The 19,324-nt window shown below is 43.8% G+C and overlaps 3 protein-coding genes across 3 annotated transcripts in view; 1 reads left to right on the forward strand and 2 right to left on the reverse strand.

Annotated features, from left to right (window-relative positions):
• Window positions 1-778: 778 nt before the first annotated feature.
• On the reverse strand, window positions 779-1,438 carry LOC128708026 (mediator of RNA polymerase II transcription subunit 7). The gene has a single exon (XM_053802984.1). It carries the CDS (start codon window positions 1,436-1,438, stop codon window positions 779-781), a length of 660 nt encoding a protein of 219 aa, XP_053658959.1.
• Window positions 1,439-2,098: 660 nt separating this feature from the next.
• LOC128706765 (cytoplasmic 60S subunit biogenesis factor ZNF622) lies at window positions 2,099-3,265 on the forward strand. The gene has a single exon (XM_053801708.1). It carries the CDS (start codon window positions 2,099-2,101, stop codon window positions 3,263-3,265), a length of 1,167 nt encoding a protein of 388 aa, XP_053657683.1.
• A 5,932-nt stretch (window positions 3,266-9,197) lies between these two features.
• LOC128709232 (serine/threonine-protein kinase minibrain) overlaps window positions 9,198-19,324 on the reverse strand; it is a 39,761-nt gene continuing 29,634 nt past the window's right edge. Inside the window, exons 4-9 of the mRNA XM_053804217.1 lie at window positions 16,538-16,706; window positions 16,282-16,449; window positions 15,998-16,171; window positions 15,680-15,792; window positions 15,026-15,605; window positions 9,198-10,429 (exon numbers count right to left, since the gene is read on the reverse strand). Of these exons, the coding sequence (XP_053660192.1) occupies window positions 9,198-10,429; window positions 15,026-15,605; window positions 15,680-15,792; window positions 15,998-16,171; window positions 16,282-16,449; window positions 16,538-16,706 (2,436 nt within the window). The remainder of the gene's footprint in view (window positions 10,430-15,025; window positions 15,606-15,679; window positions 15,793-15,997; window positions 16,172-16,281; window positions 16,450-16,537; window positions 16,707-19,324) is intronic.

Raw genomic sequence — 19,324 nt, forward strand, 5'->3', positions numbered from 1 at the left:
TGTTTCTTTTTTCTAACTGCACGAAGCACTCATGGCATTCTGTTTTTTGACGAAAGTACGAGCGAGAACGATGATTTTAACGAAACTCGCGTGTTGAAACGCAGCTTGCACAGCAACCCTGAACACTGAAGCGATGAGTGCATCTAGGCGAGGGGTCCAACTAGGGTTTGTTTAGGGAAAATATTCTTTACGATTGTTGGCATGTTGGGAAATGATACGACGTTGTTTGTTTTTGGTGGAGCATCGTGCGCAGCTCTATCGGAATGGGAATTTAAACATTAATATACATGCTACACAATATGCTCGACCAAGACCAAAAGCTTCTATGCAACAAGAATGTCCTGTAAATACTGTACAATCGATTCATGATGCCATCCAAAGTATGATAAGCCCATAAAAAAAATATTCAAGCCTAGCAGACCGGTTAAGTATTTTAATCAATAAAGCGTGGCTTGCCGGCTCTTCTGGAAGAAGATTAAATGATTTGCAACCTATAGCCAATCAAAGGAAAAGCCGAACCAGAACCCCCAACGGTTGGAAAGCTGCGATACTTAATACAATACAATTAGGTACAACGTGTTCAGAAATAATTTACTATACTCTCGCAGCATATCCGCATTTTATTTACTTCTTATCTTCATTAAATTTCACGAAAATTATGAATACAAAACAAAATCAGCGATCAAATAACGTCCACCTGGTTGAACGTAAAACACCACCTAGCCGTGTTTTAACGATCGGGAAACCGGGCTACATCTCCTTCGACACACACGGCGGTTCACATTCTATCCACAATTTCACACATTAACCGGTCCAGCGGATGGCAACCTTCGCCCCGGCCACCAGCAAGATCGCCCGATTCGCCCACGTCCATCGGTTCCAGCCCACCGGCAAACCGGTCCGCGTCCGTTAGATCGGGCAGGGAAGCGAATGCATTCTTCACCATCTCCCGCACCTTTTCCAGGTGATTTTGGAAGCGCTGGGCCGTCTCTATCCGCTGGCGCTTCTGCAGCTCCATCATTACGCGCAACGTTTCCCGGGCCTGATGCGGTCGGAACTCGTTCAGCAGGTGGTGTATGTGCACGAATAGCAGACTGAGATCCTCGATCTTCTCCGCCCGCCTGGGACTGTCCGGATAGTGCACCAGCAGATCGATCAGATCGAGAAAGTTGACCAGTAGCGAATGGTTCAGCTTCTTCAACTCCTTCCGTCGGTCAAAGTGTTGCGGGTAAAGCCGTTTGAAGCCTTGGCTTTCGAGCGGGCGTATTATGTTATCGTCATTGCTGAACGGACTGCCAAACATTGTGTATGAGTCCTGTATCGGTGCCGGGGGTTTCGGTGCACGGTTCTTACGTATGTTTTCATCCGTGTACAGATTGATATACTGCGCTGGGGGTAGCGGCAGTGAGCTGACTTGGATGGCTTCCGCGTTGGCCATTGCGTGTGGCTGAAGGATGATACAATCTCGATTAAGCAATAGTGTGTGGAATACTTCAGGAAGCACGGCGTCGTACTAGCTGCACGGATATCGAACGTAGGAAATCGCTTATCTTCTGCTTCGTGTTTTGCCCAATAAAAATAACACAAGACTAGAGTACAGGTTGTTCGCGAATTGCACCGTATTTCTACAGCAGCGAAATGACAGCACGATCGTTTATTGTGTATGGTCCATTTCTGTAGCACGTATGCACTGGGCGCAACTGAGCAATGCTGAGGTAGCGCTCTCGATATTATTTCTCTAAACCCGTTAAATTTGCTTTACCAGAACATGACGCAGCAAGGTGTGGCAAATAGATGTTAGATTTCCAACGCTCAAATTCGTTGTTATTTTAGTTCCACATCACAGTAGGGTCTTTTGGAAGAAAACTCATTTATTCTGATATTCATTTTGCCCAGCTTTGCTCAATTTTGAGAACTTGAATCTTTCAACCTACAGGATTGTACAGCTAGCAGCTTTTTTGACATTCAAACACCAGACACCAAGTAGAGGAAACACATTTCACAACATATTGGAACAACACGTTTTGGCAAATAGTTCGTCAAATAGTCCTTAAATTGTTCTACGATAAGTCAACCAGATAGCAAAAGTGCCTAAAACATGTCGAGTTTCACGTGTTTAAACTGTGGTGTCCGTTTTGCGACCGCTGAAATGCAACGAGAGCACTACAAAACCCACTGGCATCGGTACAACCTGAAGCGCAAGTTGGCCGAACTCCCACCGGTGACCATAGAGGAGTTCGAGAAACGGCTTATCCAGCAGAAAACGGAAGACGCCGCTGCACAGGAAGATCAATCGCTTTACTGCAAGGCCTGTCGGAAGGTGTTCAAGTCGAAGAATGCGCACGACAACCATCTGGACAGCCGGAAGCACAAGGACAATTTGCAGCAGTATCTCGCTCAAAGCAATGAAACGATCGAAGCATTGAGTAGCGGCACATCGAACCCAATGGAAACGGAACTGGAAATTTCGGTCAAATCGACCCGCGCAGCAACACGAGCCGCAACAGCAGCCGCTGACAAAACGGAAGGCGATGTGGAAATGCTAGAGGACGGTGATTCGGACGAATGGGAGGACGTAGAGTTTGAAAACCCAATCGAACGTAACGATTGCATCTTCTGTCCCCATCACAGCGAGGATCTGCTGGAAAACATCAAGCACATGTCGATCGTGCACTCGTTCTTCATTCCGGATGCTGAGTTTTGCATCGATGTGGAAGGTTTGCTCACCTACCTAGCGGAAAAGGTGTGCCGGGATTACATATGCCTGTGGTGTAACGAACGGGGCCGAACGTTCTACTCGATGGATGCCGTTCGGAATCACATGACCGAAAAGGGACACTGTAAAATGTTGCACGAAGGTGGCGCATTGGCCGAGTACGTTGACTTCTACGACTACAGTAGCAGCTATCCGGACCACGAAGACGGTATGGATGTAGACGCGGAACTAGAAACACCGGGCACGCTCGATGGGGATGAATATCAGTTGGTGCTTCCATCCGGCAATGTAATCGGACATCGGTCACTGTTGCGCTACTACAAACAACGCATCAATCCGAACCGTGCGGTCGTGGTGAAGAAATCGACCCAGAAACTACACAAGGTGCTGGCACAGTATCGATCACTCGGTTGGACATCCACACAGCAAGAGGCGGCAGCACGGAACGCTCGCGATATGCACGTGATGAAGCGCCAGCACGCCAAACTTATGCAGCAGTTGGGCGTAAAGGCAAACAAACTGCATAAACGACCACAGATTAACTTCTAAAACTGAAAATGTTACATGTTTCCGAACAAAAATATACAATGCGATACACTGGCAAAGTTGTCCAATGTCTCGTTCTGTCATCGCGGATACCAGGGCAACCGGTGAGGATGTTAAATACAACACGCACACACACTTGGATCAGTTATTTTTCAAAATTTCTTCCCCATTGTTTTACTTCTTTTCTCGTTCGCGTCCTTTTCGTACACTTCGCTCGTGTGTGCTACCTCTGTGTGTGTTCAGTTTGCTTTGTTTTATCGTGTGTTTACACCATTTTGTTTTCTTTTTCACTTTTGTTTCTCACTTGCTTTTTTTGTTCTTACTTTCTATTCAATCAGTTTGCTTACAACAACACTATGGTGTGTTGTACACACTGTTTTCTTCTCCATTTCGTCTTGCCATGGGGTATAAACGGTTTTTTTTCGTTCACGTTCTGGGTTCTTTTCCTCGTGCAAGGTATCGTTATTCGTGTTTTCTGGCATGTTGCATTTTTGCTAGTCTCCTTTGTAAACATCAACTGCGTTGCGTTACACTCCTTCGTGTACTTACTGATTTGTTCTGCTTCACTTTCATCACGTTTCGCGTGTTATAGCTACTTTTTTACTGTCCCTAAACTCGTCTCGGGTTATTGCTACGCGTCAGTTACACACGCTCCTATCATCAATTTAGCGTTCTTTGATTTTCTTTGTCACCCCTTTATTTGGATCCTTTCACTTAGCAATTGTTTGTTTTACTGTAAAAAGATACTTACAACAATTCTTTTGCAAATCGTTGTTGGTAATTTACAGTTTGTTCTTCATTTGTTTTTAACTCGCACCCATTTCGTCGTCCTAATAGTCTTGTACCCCAAATTTGTACCCACCAAGTCCAAGCTTTGCTTAGCAGCTTTTCCGTCCTTGTACCATTCTACACTGGTTTCTGTTTTTGTTTTATATTGGTGGTGATAAACGCGGCAAAAGTTGTACCCCAATTTCCTTAGCATTTCCACTCACACGACAGGGTTTAACGGTTCAAGCTCCTTCACATCATTCACGGCGTTGACGGGAATTCTGGCAAGGCTTCACTCGACTTTTCGCTTCCAAAAGGTATTCCTAACCACATTCGCATCTCGCTTAAAAGTGTACCGGAAAATCCGTTCCTGTGTAGTTTGTATTTTGTATGCAAATGTATGGCTGTGTAGTTTGTTTGTGGCGTTTGGGTTGTGTGGCAAATGAGTTTGTATAGAATATAAATATAATAATTTATGCTTCTTCCATATTTGTGTGTGTGTGTGTGATTTTTTTTTATCTTTTTTCTCCCTTCTTCACAATCGCTCATGCTGACTGCTGAAGTTACTGATTTACTGGTTGTATGTTATTTTTTTCTTATGTTGATCTTACACATTGCACCCTCCCCAACCTAACTTTACATATCTTTTTGTTCGCGACATAATTATCTATAGTTGCTTCATTATTACATCATTCGTACCGGCAGTTATCATTTTCATTTGGGATTTTCGTTTGTTTCGTTTGTTTGTTTGTGTTGTGTGTGTGTTTCGAATGTATTTTATTTGATGATTATTCCTTAATAACCAGTCAAGCAGACAAACCCTCCAGGCTTGCCCTCTATATAATTTCCCTACGATTTTCCGGTGGCAATTTTACACCTGTGTGTTGCAAGCACGCACAAGCCGCTCTTACGCTATACGCACTGTTGTAAGAAAACTGTCTTAATATTATTGCATTAATCTTTACCCAGTTAGTGGGGAGAGGGGGTTAGGAGGTTGGGTATCGGGAAAAGAATTTGTTTGTCCCTACAATCCACACTTGGTACCACAAAATATCCTGGGTGTTTTGGATCCGCTTTCCAACACGCTTTGAACTACAATTTTCCACCACATTGAAACTCGGCCGCTAACTCTCTCCCAGTTTTTTTCTGTTCTGTAAAATACTTTCCAATAAGAAAAACAAAACATTAATTCTCACTACTCTTCACGCATCGTGCGACCGTAAGTACTGACGAAAAATTCAACCTTATTACACCGTACGCTTATTTCTTTCGATTAAATCCCGCAACGCTGTGACAGCATTTACTAAAACCGCATTTCCCCCAGGGGTGTTAGAAAATGTAAAACGGAAGAAAACCAAAAAAAATGTATAAACTGGTGATGGTGTACAGAAAACATCGAATGCTGCGACATCCTATAAATAAACCAATATGCGAAAAAACAGAATCAAAACATATAAAAGCATAACAACGAACCATGAACCAAACTAATAAAACAACTGACGAAACTTAGTCGAAACCGAAGATCGAAGCAACCTATAAACACTGGTGTACGGGTACGTAACTAAGGGGAACGGGCAAAAGGTAGCAACCATGTGCATTCGGATCATCACACACCACACGATGCGGATTGGTTGAAAAGTTCGTTTTTTTTGTTTTTGTATCTTTAGTTTTCTTGTTTTTTTTTTCTCTCTAGCAATTTTCCACATTAGTTCCACACCCACAATGCGTTTCACATTTCCAAATGTTGCTTTGTTATGCTGGTTTACTTTGCTCCATCTGTGTGTATTTGTTTTGTGTGGTAAATTTCTTTACACGGTCTACTGAGTAAAGGCGCCTATACTTGCCCGCTTGCTTACAAAATAAAAACAATACATCACACATACAACCGCCGATACAAACACGCTTGCGTACACAAAAGTATAATAGAGTAAAACGCATTGCTCTAAACGCAATCCCCCACCGGGGGAGGGCAAAAGTTTCGCGATCGATCTTTGCATGATCTTTCTGTCACGCGTGCTATTTCTTAATTTCTTTCTTTGTATGTGTTACAAATGTATGCGTGTGTGTGTGTGTGTGTGTGTGTGTGTGTATGTTGATCTTTTCTTATGTATGGTTTCAGTGTGTATTGCATTCATTCACAGTTGTTCATTCGCGTTTGTGGCTGATCATACTAAATTACTCACTAAATCCCGTTACCTTTTCACCATTTTTGTGAAAAAGAGTGCGTATGTGTAGTTTTGTGTCTTGTACCTGGCTATGTTCGCACGGGCTTATGGGATGTGTAACTGTTTTGTCTAGTCTTCTGTTTTAACCTGGCTTTTTGTCATACCGATTGTATTTTTACCATTCACTTGTGATACCGTACAGCATTCTTACTTTCATGCATTCTTTGTTTACTTGTTGTCCAAAATATATGTTACGTGTTTTTCGTATTTCTTTAGTTGGTTTGCTTGCAAACACTGTTGCCAATTTCTTTTGCTGCTTTTTGTTTGCTTTCTTGTTTTGTTGCTAATTTACGAATGCTTTTTTTCTTCTCTTTCTTTCGCTTTAGTATCATTAATTTAATTAATTTACTTTCTTTAGTTATTTGATCTAGTATTTTTCACTTACAGTATAGTATTTTTTTGCATTTTTTCTGTTATTTTCTTCATTTTCTTACTTAAACGTATTGTATGTGTGTGGGTGTGTTTTTTTTGCGTGTGTTGCATACGTAATCCCATAGATCGATATACTTCACACTTTCGCGATGTTTGCGTTACAGTTGCTGCAACCATACCATCATTTGACTTACAGATTTTTGCTTCATTTACATTCTTTTTCTTCTGTTTTTTCTTCTTCTTTTAATAATAATATTACTAATTTAATTATTGATATTATCATCATTAGTGCTAATCAGTTAATATGTACAATCATATTTATTCACCTTTACATATGCGTGCTTTCTATTCATTTTAAGTGCACCAAACAACATTCTGGCTAGGGAAAGGAAGGGAATGTGTGCAAACACACATCGAATGGTTGCTTTCCCTTACTCCTATTCCCAACTCAGAAGTTGTTGCACACCAGGTTGCGCGTATTGCCTTTATCGATGTCTGTTTGGAAACAGAGAAACAGGGCCAAAAACCAACTCTGCACATAAAACGCACGTTCAGTCCCCAATTTTCCTAGTCTTAATGGTTTTATTCTAAGCCCACCCTATCTCTCTCTCTCTGTCTCTCTCTCTCTTTTGCTACCTCAACCGTTTTCACCACCACTCCACACACGCACACACGCTGCTCTCGACTGTCGCTGGCCATATTCAGTTTATTCAGCATTGCCCGATCGGGTTCCCTAAAAAAACAAAATAGCAACAAGAGCAATTCCACCATCCAAAGTTAGCCCTCCAGATCAAGAACACACAATCCTGATCGGTTTCAGACAATAGTTAGCAGTATACAGGCACACAGATTTTATTCCGTTCACCGTGACAGAAACACGATCACTGTTTCGCCGCATAGTTTGCTCTAAAAGATGCTTCCATTTCAAATTATTTTGATGATCGCCAGTTCATCACACACGATTACCGAAGACGCACAATCGCGCTTTAACAAAACAATTCCATTGAGTTTTAATAGTTAATCCGACTATCATGTTTTATTCCAAATAAGTGGACTGGGGTTAAACACTTTTCGAGTTTATCATTAGTTTATCGAACGTGATCTTGTTATAGTAACGCTGATTGTTTAGGATGAAACAATACAGTTTCAGCACCAAATATGCAAATTCTTCCTGATGCAAAGCAATCAAGCACAAATGTATTGAAAATGATGCCCGAGAAACGAAAAGCAACTCTCTTGAAATAGAAATTATTCTTGATTATGGAACATATTTACTGATTACCTTGCCTCATTTAGGACCTGCGTTAAAACCGGAATAGTTCCTGAATCAATTGCATTTACACTTTCTTTTAAGCTATAGTATGCCTTGTGAACTTCTTTGGGCTAACGAGAAATGGACACTGAGCTTATTTTTATACCACCATACCGCGACATAAAAATGAAAAGATGATGAAATCGGATAACCATTGTCGGATACTAAACGAATATTCCCCAACCCCGTACGTTTACATCTACAGAACCGTAGCTGCTCTATGTGCGGAGCATGTTGCGTGTGTTGCATCATGCCAGTTCTCAGTTATATTATATTACACATCACCAGGTTTACGGGTGTGTTTTTTCGTTGCACGATGCAGCACTAAACACTACACACGTGCGCGCACGACCTGCCCATTTCTTCATCGTCTTCATCATCTTCTACCTTTCCGACCTCTCGGAGAACACAGACATTGGTAGTAATAGGAATTCATTAAACCTTTCGGAACACATCATTACCATTTTGGACATGTTGGGGGTGGGACATCAGCACTGCCGCCCGCCCCCACTCGCTCTCTAAAATCCGTCTCCATTTTAAGTGCTTCTTTAAAAAAAACTGAGCAGATATCGTCATCTGTCCTACATCTGGATGTGTGTACATTGTCGCATGTTGCTCCAAAAACCGATTGTTTCTTGGCAGTATCCAGTAGCAAAAAAGACTATCGCTTATTTTTGTTTTACCATTTGTTTTCTTGAAAAAAACTGTTCGCCTCCCATTCGCACTACATATGCTCGTGAATAGTTGACTGTGGTTCTTCCCGCTGATCTACCATCCTTTGAGCAGCAACTGTAGAGCAACATCCGTCTCAGGAATTGCCAGCATTGCTCAAAGCTCCCCATTGCAAACTACAATTTAGGCTACTGTGGTGGATCGGTTGATTCACTTTCTCTCTCTCTCTCTCTCTCTCTGTCTGCATCGGTGAGAAAAGCGGGGCCAATTTTAAATTCCAGTCTGAAGGGGCCCAACTTCACTAATTCTAGGATGAAACTCGGGCACTCGGTCGAAATGCGAACGATGTGTAAAAGATGGAGTAGTTAATATGTTTGCCTAGTATGGAACAAGGTAATGATCATGACGCTGTAAAATGAAACTCGATTCTGAACAGCTGATCTGCTAACATATCGCCGTGCCATACGCTAACTGTTCGACTCCCGATCGTATCCTGGCCATTAATAGCAACTATACTTTATTCCTTTTTTATTGCAAATCTGCATGCAAATGTATGAGCGTGTTGGTGAGAATATGTATGTTCGTATCAGTGAATGATAACTGGACTCGGTTGTACGCAAACGCCAACCATAGGAGACGATTCATCCCGATCGCTCGGTGCACTCGGCGGTCCACGACCGTGACCTTTCGTACTACTGCTAACTGTTCCGTTTCCACCCGAACCACCGCTACCACCACTGGCGGTTCCCGACCCTACACCACCTGTCCCACCTCCACCATTGTTGCTACTACTACTACTACTACTGTTGCTAATGCTACTTCCAGTACTGCCGATGAGATGATGGCTACTGCCACTGACACTGACGGCGGCGGCCGCCGCTGCTGCTGCTGCTGCCGCTGCAGCCGCCGCTGCCGTTGATGATCCGACGATAAGCGAGGATGGGCCGGCGCCGGAACTCGAACCAATTGGACCACCGATCACGCCTAAACTGTTGGCACCGCCGTGTGGACCCATGTTTGCCGGATTTATGCTGGCACCGGCTGCCGCCATCAGCATCGCATCATTCATCGAAAAAGGTGCATAACCGGCCGATCCCACCGTCATACCGCCTATACTACCGGGGACACCACCACCCATCGGTAAATTGTGGGCCAGAAAGCTACCGGATATGGTAGTTGCCGCTGAGTGGTGATCCGGTATGACAAGCCCTCCGAGCGACGAAGACATATGGGTCCCGAGATCGAGTGGTAACGAAGCAGGTGCGTAACTTTTGTGTACACCACCAACCAGCACACCTGGCGCCGCGGACGTGCCTCCTAAGTGGGTAGCTGAATTTTGCAAATGTTGACCTTGTTGTTGTTGTTGTTGCTGCTGCTGAGCTAAGTATCGACTCCGGTGATAGTGTGATGGTGCTGCACCTGACGCAGCAACAGCAGTGCCTGGATATCGGCCCGCGGATGCACCCGCATGATGACCGATGGACTGGCTGTGGTTAGACGTCACGGGTGGGTCACAATCCATGGCGAGCGGATAAGACGTGGACGATACATTAGCGGACCCGATCGTATTGCTGCTGCTCGGTACTATCACACTCGTAGCACTACCACTGCTAACGCTACTGCTTGCAGTGATGGCACCATTACCGGTCACGGCACTGGCACTGCTGACGCCGTGCGTCCCATTCGCTCCGACCGATGCTGGTTGTGCCAGTAGAACAAGCGTTTGTTGCTGCTGCTGCTGCTGCTGTTGTTGTGATTTTGGTTGTGTTTGCTGTAGGTTTTGTGGCTGTGACGATTGTTGCTGGTGTAATGATAGACCTGTGCAGATGAAATCGCACGCAGAAAGGAAAAAATACATTAGTTTCGACGGTTTCACGCACTCGTGTAAGCTTATTTGTGTATGGGCGAATGGATACATGCAATTAACTATTCTTTTTTTTTACAATCAATTGCAATTATTAAGTAATAGCCAAACGATACACCAAGAAAGGCAGAACCGAAAATGTGGCACAATAAAAGGTAACAGATAAAACGATATTAATAATCGATAAAGACAGATAACATGCACGTAACACAAACCAAAACAATGCATAACACAGGAATAGCTAAAAAAAACAAATAATACTAAAAACGCTTCTTTTCATTTAGTGGAAAGATGTTAAACATTACCCAAATTTTGTTTAGAAGAGTGTGGCCTTCACCATCTGATGTGTTCTGATTTGCGCTCCCTGCGCTCGCACTTCTACGTTCGTTTTACTGTTTTGTGTGTGTGTGTTTTTTTTTGTTTTGTTTCGGAGTGTATACAAGCAGTTTGTTTTAATGCGACCCTATCTTGTGTCTGTTGTGTCTTACAGCTATACACCACCACCACCACGATCACCATTATCTAATTCTTACGTCTCACACTTTCCTATAATCACCCGGGTTCATGAAGTATGCGTTTTTTTGATGTAGTGTGCTTGTTTTTCTTTGTTTTTTTTGGAACTCTAAACTGCAGATTTGGCATTCTCGTTTACATTTGATTATGTGCTATTGCTTGCTGTTTGCTGACTCCATCGCGATCGACACACGTTTCGCGGTTCGCGTGAGTTTACTGCTACGACGGCACTTCCTGTTTGCGCTTCCTTCGTAAGCCATTTCCATATTTAGTTGTCCTCTTTTAAACACTCACTTCTGCTATTTCACTGTAAAGGTTTATACTATGTTTGTATGTTATGGTACTTGTAGTCAGGTTTGGTTCTTTAAACTTCTTCCACCCGTTTATGTGTCACCTTTATGTATTCCCGCAAACGCTCTCTATATGTAGATGTAAATGTGTGATTCTGTATGTGTATGTGTGCGTGTGTGGAGATACTGCATGTGGTATGTTTAGAAGAGAAATGGAAGAGACGTAACATGATAACATGATGCACAGTGGGTGACGGGGGGGGGGGTCGGATAATCATAAGTAGTACTGGATAGATTTGCTTTGCCCTCGTGTTCTTGCAATAGTTATGCTCAATAGTTCCTAGTTCCTGCTAGGTTAGTTTTTTCCTTATCAACCTTTCCCTTTGCAATCGCTTTCCTTACCTTCTCACTTCCATAATAGAGCCAGATGATACGAAAACAATGATTCTTCTTTAACTTTTCCTGTGCCCTGGGGTAAACCGATTTGGGTAAGAAAAAAATACATCCAGTAATAATCCGAATCGAATGCTACATGAAACGTATCGTACAGAATCTATGTTGTGTTGTTATTTCATGTTTTTTTTGTGGTTTTTAGTTGAACAAACATTTCCGAACATATTGTACTATTTAGGGATCGTTCTTATTCCACACTAGCACGCGTCACCCTATTTCTCCTTTACGGTCTGTCTGTCGGCCTGTCCTTTGAGATTAATACAATTGAATGTGTTGAAATAACTTTCCGTCATAATTGTTTTACCCTTATTTACCCATAGGTAGAAGCTACACACTCTCTTTAGGCTGCCATTCATTCGTTTCCATCCTCTATTAACAACCCACGCGATCAAAATTGTGTACATCCAAATAAAAAAAACCGATTCCATTTCAATCAATACACGAAATAGTGTTAGCTTTTCTACATGCAAATCAGTCGTAGTAGTGTCATGATTGGTTTGTTGTCCTCTGCAATACCGGCCCAGACAGCAGCGGATTGCAGTGTCCATGATTTGTTTACATTCTGTGTTGTATGTGTGGATGGGTGTGTATGTGGCCTTTTTTCCATTTTCTCACTAGTTTTTCCCTAAATATAACTTACACTTTCTTGCTTGCTATAATCCTAAAGTCTTCTGGTACTTGTTTGGTTTTGTGTTTTTGTTTCGCAATGTTTTGTTTGCGTTCGTTTCTACCACTGGAGCCGAATCGTTCTGCTATTGTCCTTTCGGCAATCGCACGCACACACACACACGTCTTCTTTATACGTAGAATCCGCTTCCATACCGGTTGCTTTGCCTATGAGTTTTTATGTTGAATTTATGAGTTTTGAGGGGGGGTTCACTATGTAATGCCTGGATGCGCTTTACCATGTCTTTGTTTCTTCTCTAAATATAAGTCATACCTCTGCTCTGTTGGCTTTTTGCCCAGGTGTTTAGCTCTATTTCATCTATTTCTTCGCGCATATTTATATATTTTGTATTTTATATGTGTTTAAAAAAAAGTGTTGTGTTTTCTTCTTCTTTTTCTTCTGCTTGTCTCTTGTGTGTATGTTTGTATAATATTTCCATTACTATTTGTGTTCTTTTTGTATGGTACAACCGTACTATTGCAAACGTGCAATAGTTTCGCTTTTGACACTGCAGAGGTTTCGTCAGGTTCAATTTGCCTTTACTCCGTTCCGTGTGCATTACCCCGTGGTGGCATCAATCTTTTTGTTTGCAATATGATCCCCGCGTGCTTTGTCGCTCAGTCAAACCACTAATCATGGTGCGCGATTTCCCCTTTTTCCCCGTTTTCACTCACAAAAACTGAAATACTGATCGACTTAGAAAAGACACAATGCAAGAAAACAATGCATACACAAAACCACACCTATGGAAGATCACGAATAAACCGACTGACGATGGATGATCATTGGGGAGATGATTTTTTTTCCTGGGTACAAATTACATGTTATTTACTTATGGTACCAATATTGATTAACATTTCCGACGTTTGTTTATTGCTCTTCTCAATTGATCATTTATCCCTATTAGCTTTACTACTACTCCTTCTTAATCCATGGCAATTCATCCGCGCGGCTAGGCATATAAACGTTTGTTTCTGGGTTTAGAAAAACAAAACAAAACCTTAATTCATAGAAGATGTGCTGATATCTAGCTGACCTAGGCTCGAATCGGGTGGTGGCCCTATCCATATACCTATCCCTTGGCCATGCCAGTCGCCCATGGCTGAGACAGATGATCATACTTCCACAACAACACTTGTATCTAAACCAGCTGCTTCCTACGACACTCGAACTATCGCCCATCTGTTTACACCCGTTTGGAATGCTTGTTACGATTGTGCTGGGTTAGTAGTAGAACATGGTTGCAAAAAACGGTCGAGCGCAAGTTGATTCTATTTACTACTGTTATTATGATGCGTTTGAGGAGCCGTCGGTTGCAGTTGCGCTTGCTGTTGTCGGCTAATATCCTCCGTTTCGAGTCATCGACGCTCGTCTGCCGAAGTTAAGCGCCCGAAGGCATGTGATAGGGATGCATTGTTAAGTGTGTTAGAAAGCAACCACGGAAAAGGGATATGCGTATAAAAAGAAAGAGAAAGAGAAAGAGAAGAGAATAAAGAACCGTAAACGATGTGCGCATAAACGGCCACTATACCACAGTGAAACACAGTTGTGAAATCAGAACAATGCTCCGAATTTTGGACCCAGTCAGGTCCAACTTCGGGTTTTCTACATGGAAAAGAGAGGAAACATTTACAACTACACACGATCAATTTGGACGTTAACATACATCAAGCAGTATTACGATAAGTGTACCGTAAACTATGGAATCGTATCCGTTGTTAGTGTTAACGCGTTTACGCTAGCAAAGAAACACACGCAAAAACACACCACGCACAAACGGCAAAGAAACTCGTTCGATTCACCTTGATCGGCGGCTAAACTAAGCGTCATTGGGGATTTCCAGCGCAGTATTGTCATGGTGTGTTTAAAACAAAAAGAAACTCAAAGCACTTTTTGACTATCGTTAGTTATTATAGCAAGGTCCTCACAACACTGCCCTGCGACCACATTGGTCCTGCGCACATCACAGCTAAATGCGCTTGTGTATTTGCGAGAATGAAGTTAGGTCAGAATAAAAAATAAACTTCAATCACACAAACTTCACTACAATTAGGGTATGTACAGGAATTGTATTGCAGGCTACTTCAGATAAGAAGACGGCAGAAAAGACTTTTCGTGGCCTGTCGGTTGATGAACAATGTGTATCTTTTTCAACCGATCGTCGAGCTCCGGTTGCGAAACTTTCGCATTCTTATTAGTTATGCCGAAACCGGAGCCGCTACCGCCACCACCTGCACCACCGCCAACTCCGCTAGTTGATACGGAGGAAAGGGTGGAAGATCCCGATCCAGAGGCAGATGCTGACACGGACAGGGATGATGCCGATAACGACGATGTTGATGATGATGATGACGTAGAAGACGATGAAGTAGATGTAAAGCATTTGCCCGAGGGCAACATCGAATGTGCAAGCTTTGGCTGGATTTTAGGCTTAGGCTGGTGAGAGCGATGCTGTACATTGCTCTTAGCGGCAAGGAAAGTGGAAGGATAATAGGAAGTATAGGATGCGACGGTTGCACTAGGCTGGGTCGGTAAAGGAACCACATTCGGTGCGATCTTATCCTCGCGTAGAGAAGTCGACGGTAAAGCCAATACATTACGGCGTTGGCGCGCATTGCCATACTCACCATGGCTGGGTTGATCTTGCGTGCTGACCGATGGGCTCGTGCTGAGCGAGCTGATCGTGTTGGCTGTGTTGGTGCTTTCATCCGAGGTTCGCTTGAAGAAGTTATGTTGCAAGGCATAGTACGGTGTGACCCGCGTCTTCGGGTCGTAGTCCAGCATTCTTAGGATGAGGTCCTTAAACTTAAGATAGTCCGATACGCTGTGGCCCGGTTCGCCGTGCCGTCTGCCACCCGGCCCGCCCGTCTCGACGCCCAAAATGTCGTGCAGCTTGCGCGAACCGGGCGGTTTGTATTTTCGCTGGTTTTGTGTCTTCCGCAGCACGTAGCTACCGTCCGACGGGAGTTTCTCGAAGAATTTGCGTGTTTTGTGCGCCTGGTCGAGGATGTGCTTCGGCGGCATACCCAGCACCTCCACGATCCGGTTAATTTGGTCGGCTTCATTCGACCCGGAAAACAGTGGCTCACCGGTGTGCATCTCCACTAGGATGCAGCCAAGCGACCACATATCGATTGCTAAATCGTACGGTATACCCAGCAGTACTTCTGGCGACCGGTAGAAGCGTGATTGTATGTACTGATATATCTGCAACGGAGCATTGGATAGTTTGCACGGATTAGAATACGCGACCGGATCGACACGCTGCATATAACACTTACCCGCTGTCCCAACTGACAGGAGCTGCCGAAATCCACTATCTTAATTGCTGATCGTTTTGGGTTACAAAGTAGTATATTTTCAGGTTTCAAATCACAGTGTATGATATTTAATTCTGAAATAGAAAACAAATCAGGTTTTAGCGACTTCAAAGCTGTGACTTAAGTAAACATTAATCGTATAATATCTAACACGAGTCTAGAACGTGTCTCCTGCAAGGCAGACGTGAACATAAACGTTTGTTGAATGGCTGAATAAGTTAACTACTCTATAAGTAATTGTACGATAGATTAGGAAACATATTACGCGGTTCAACTTACCTGGTGTACTTAAAAATAATAACGCCGTACATAATTGCTGGGCAAACTTTTTCGTCAGGTTCAGTGATACGCCGCGGAAGTTTGTATTGCGCAGTAGATCGAATAAATTATAGGATAACAGTTCGAATACTAAACATAGATGATTTCGCCACATAAAGTGTCGTTTTAGCTTAACTGCAATGGTACAGAAAGAATGAAAATTAAACGATGCTTAGGAAAATTTCTTCTTTAGAGAATCGGTGATCATCCCATCCAGGATAAAACCACCTCAACCATATGCTTACCGATATAGTACTTATTTTCCGCATCCGCTCGGTTCATCATTTCTAGCAGCTTCACCTCAATTTGTGCTTGATTTAGGAAGGGTTTTTTGTTTTTGATGATTTTGATCGCCACCTGACAGCGTTCCTCGTGGTCAAACGCTTTCACCACCTGTCCGAAGCTTCCCTTGCCTGTGGAGGACATTGTGAAGAGTAGCGAGAAGGGAAAACATATGCATTACAACGCAAACGTGAGATGTGAGCAATAGCGTCGGCTTACCGATTAGCGAATCGATCTCATATCGGTCGAGAAACTTCTCGCCATTCTTAATGATATAGTCATGATTCTCGTCGTCGTAGCCATCGTTGTACAGCTTCCGCTCCTTTTTGTGGGACGTGTCCTCACCCTGGGTCTGCTGAGCTCTTCGCTTCTTTTTGGCATAGTAAACCTGCGGCATGGAAATATGGATACATTTGGAAGAGGAAAAAAAATAATTAAACGTCACATTAGCGCATCGGATTCTAACACGCCTGTTTGCGGCATTTGAAAAGATTGTTCACCAGTTTGCTGTTTGCTTCATAATTCCCGTTTTCCCGTATGTGTGTGTGCATTTTTTCTGCTTCTTCTACTTCTTCTTCTATTGGTACCATATTGTGTAGGCTCGGGAGATAAGAGATTTCCCTACGACGCCCCGGTGGTATATACCTTTTGCTACCGTTCCACTTCCACTACCGGGACCCGACAGCCAGCATAAATGTAGCGCAGTGTACAAAATGGCATCGCGGCTACCGTCATCACCACTACCACCGCAACCGTGCACCGCGCACATTCCACTGCAGACTGCAGCACTTTAGACGTCGGCGGCGGTATACGCTGGTGGACAAGTCTCGCTCACACAAGACTCCGATTCTTTCGCCTGTCACTTGCATTATGCTGCCGAGCGAGAACAAAAGAATGTTGCAGCAAATCGTGCGCTACTCCCGTCACGTTGATGATGGTATAAGGCAGCGGTAAGAGCAACATTCCGTACCGGGAACGGAACGGAACGGCAGGGGCACAGCCATCACATCCCAGACATTCCCGAATGATTCCTCGAGGGCACGTACTGCACACGTACCGGAGGAACGGGCAAGCTCGTTTTCCGCGAAAGTTCCAGCGGGCTTGCGAGAGGCGCGCAAGGGTTGAAGCCAGGTCTGCTCGAGATGTGTGAGGGTGTATTTGTGTGTGGGAGTACAACAACAACAACAACAAAATGAACAGCCAAAAAATACAATCATGAACAGCTCTAGGCGGCTCATTATTGTGCCTTTTCTGTGATTTTTTTTCCCCAACAAGAAGTGTAGGAAAATAGAAAGAACGGTGGGGAGGAAACCCCCGAACGGCAATGGCAGCAAGGAGGGACCATCTGGGTATGGGCACAGCAAACAGCTGAGTGAATCGTGAGCTTAATTCATTTTGGATTAGCGACCACCGAACAACAGACAAACTGAAAAATAGCGTTTGCAACTAGCATTCGAGCAAAATGGAGGGCAAAGAGCATCACACAAATAAAAAAAAGGATTATTTTGAGTGCTCAGCTAGTTAAAAAACGCGGGTTTCTAATGTCTTCTAATGAAAAAAAAAAAAAACAACTAAAATGCTAAATAAATAGCGATGAAATAACTTTTCAATGCAAATGATATCTCGGCAATTTGAGATAACATATAACATATTGAAGAAATAACATTTAATTGCGTAAAAATGGTATGAACTCGGAAATAATGTTACGCAAAGGAACGAACTAACATGATAATAGTTTTGCTATAGTTAAGGTGTCCATTCCTTTTCAAACAACAAATCTCCATCAACCAAACGGTTAAATTTCATCACTGCAAAGGCAGAACGATGCAGAAATGCTTAGGAAGGGGTTTGATAAACACAACTACTTCCATCGACCTGCAGACATACGTACAGAAAAAAAAAAAACCTTCTAAGGTTCGCCGCTACCGACCAGACGAATGAAGAAACACATTCACTGGCGCTAAATGCACACATGCATACCGGAAGAGGCTATCCCTGCGGGGCAGCACACGGGCAAAAAAGGGGTATGATGGCCGGCGACGAAACAGGACGATCAAAATCTCTCCAATCAACGACAAACTGTCCTGTATGGGGTGTCCTTTTTTTCTCTCCCTCTCTCGCTCCCTCTCTCGCTTTTGAAGAGAATAATTTTTCTCACTAGCTCTCGTACTTCGTCTGGGTAGATGATTATCCTGCCAGGAAGAATAGTCGCACGGTACTCAACCAGGATACAATTAATCACCATCCACCGGCCGTCCTCGGCGCGTCTCGTCTGATTCCGTCTTGCCCATGATGTTCGGTGTGTACCGGGGGTCCATCGCTCCCGTCGATCGACTCTCGCCCAACGAGAGACACCTCGCATTCTCAGCAGACATACCGAACAACTAACTAACCAAGCCCTAGTATGGACATTTTCTTACCCGTACACTAACACACCGAACCACGTATGTCGCCGTAGGATTTTTCACCGTGCCGATAAGCGTGCCGAACGTGGATGGGGCAAAAGGTTGCAGAGCCGGTCGCAACCGGAGTTTGGGGGCGCCTTTCTGACCTTCCCTAACCTATTTCACGCACAGGCTGCAATCCTGCCACCTCCTCCGTCGCGACAACCACTCTCGCCCGCTGCATTCGCCCCGCGAGAGAGAGAGTGTGTGTGTGTGTGTCTGTGTGGCGGGAATGACGACGAACACATACCACGATGCGTGCGCGTACACTGGTGTGCGTTACCGTACAGCAGTGTAATATCAGGTACCACCTGATAAAGGCAAAGTGCGCTCTCATCACACACAACGACATCCCTTTCGCCCACAGAACTTCCCTACCCCCCCTCCGTTTCGTTCCACTCCACCCCGGGAAACCCGGGCGAAGGGATGGGATGCGATAGGGTGGCTAGACAGTGCCACCCTAAACCTGGGAAAAAATCCTCCAACAGACGGTTGGAATTGGATGGATGGATGGAAAATTGTCTGCGACAGCTTTTCGAGCCGACGGAAGCAGGAAAAAGCT

Source organism: Anopheles marshallii, chromosome 2 (genome assembly GCF_943734725.1).
Source record: "Anopheles marshallii chromosome 2, idAnoMarsDA_429_01, whole genome shotgun sequence".
Taxonomy (NCBI): domain Eukaryota; kingdom Metazoa; phylum Arthropoda; class Insecta; order Diptera; family Culicidae; genus Anopheles; species Anopheles marshallii.

Bases quoted from the DNA above. Each gene is read 5' to 3' on its own strand.
- LOC128708026 (XM_053802984.1), bottom strand. From the start codon at position 1,438: ATGGCCAACGCGGAAGCCATCCAAGTCAGCTCACTGCCGCTACCCCCA.
- LOC128706765 (XM_053801708.1), top strand. From the start codon at position 2,099: ATGTCGAGTTTCACGTGTTTAAACTGTGGTGTCCGTTTTGCGACCGCT.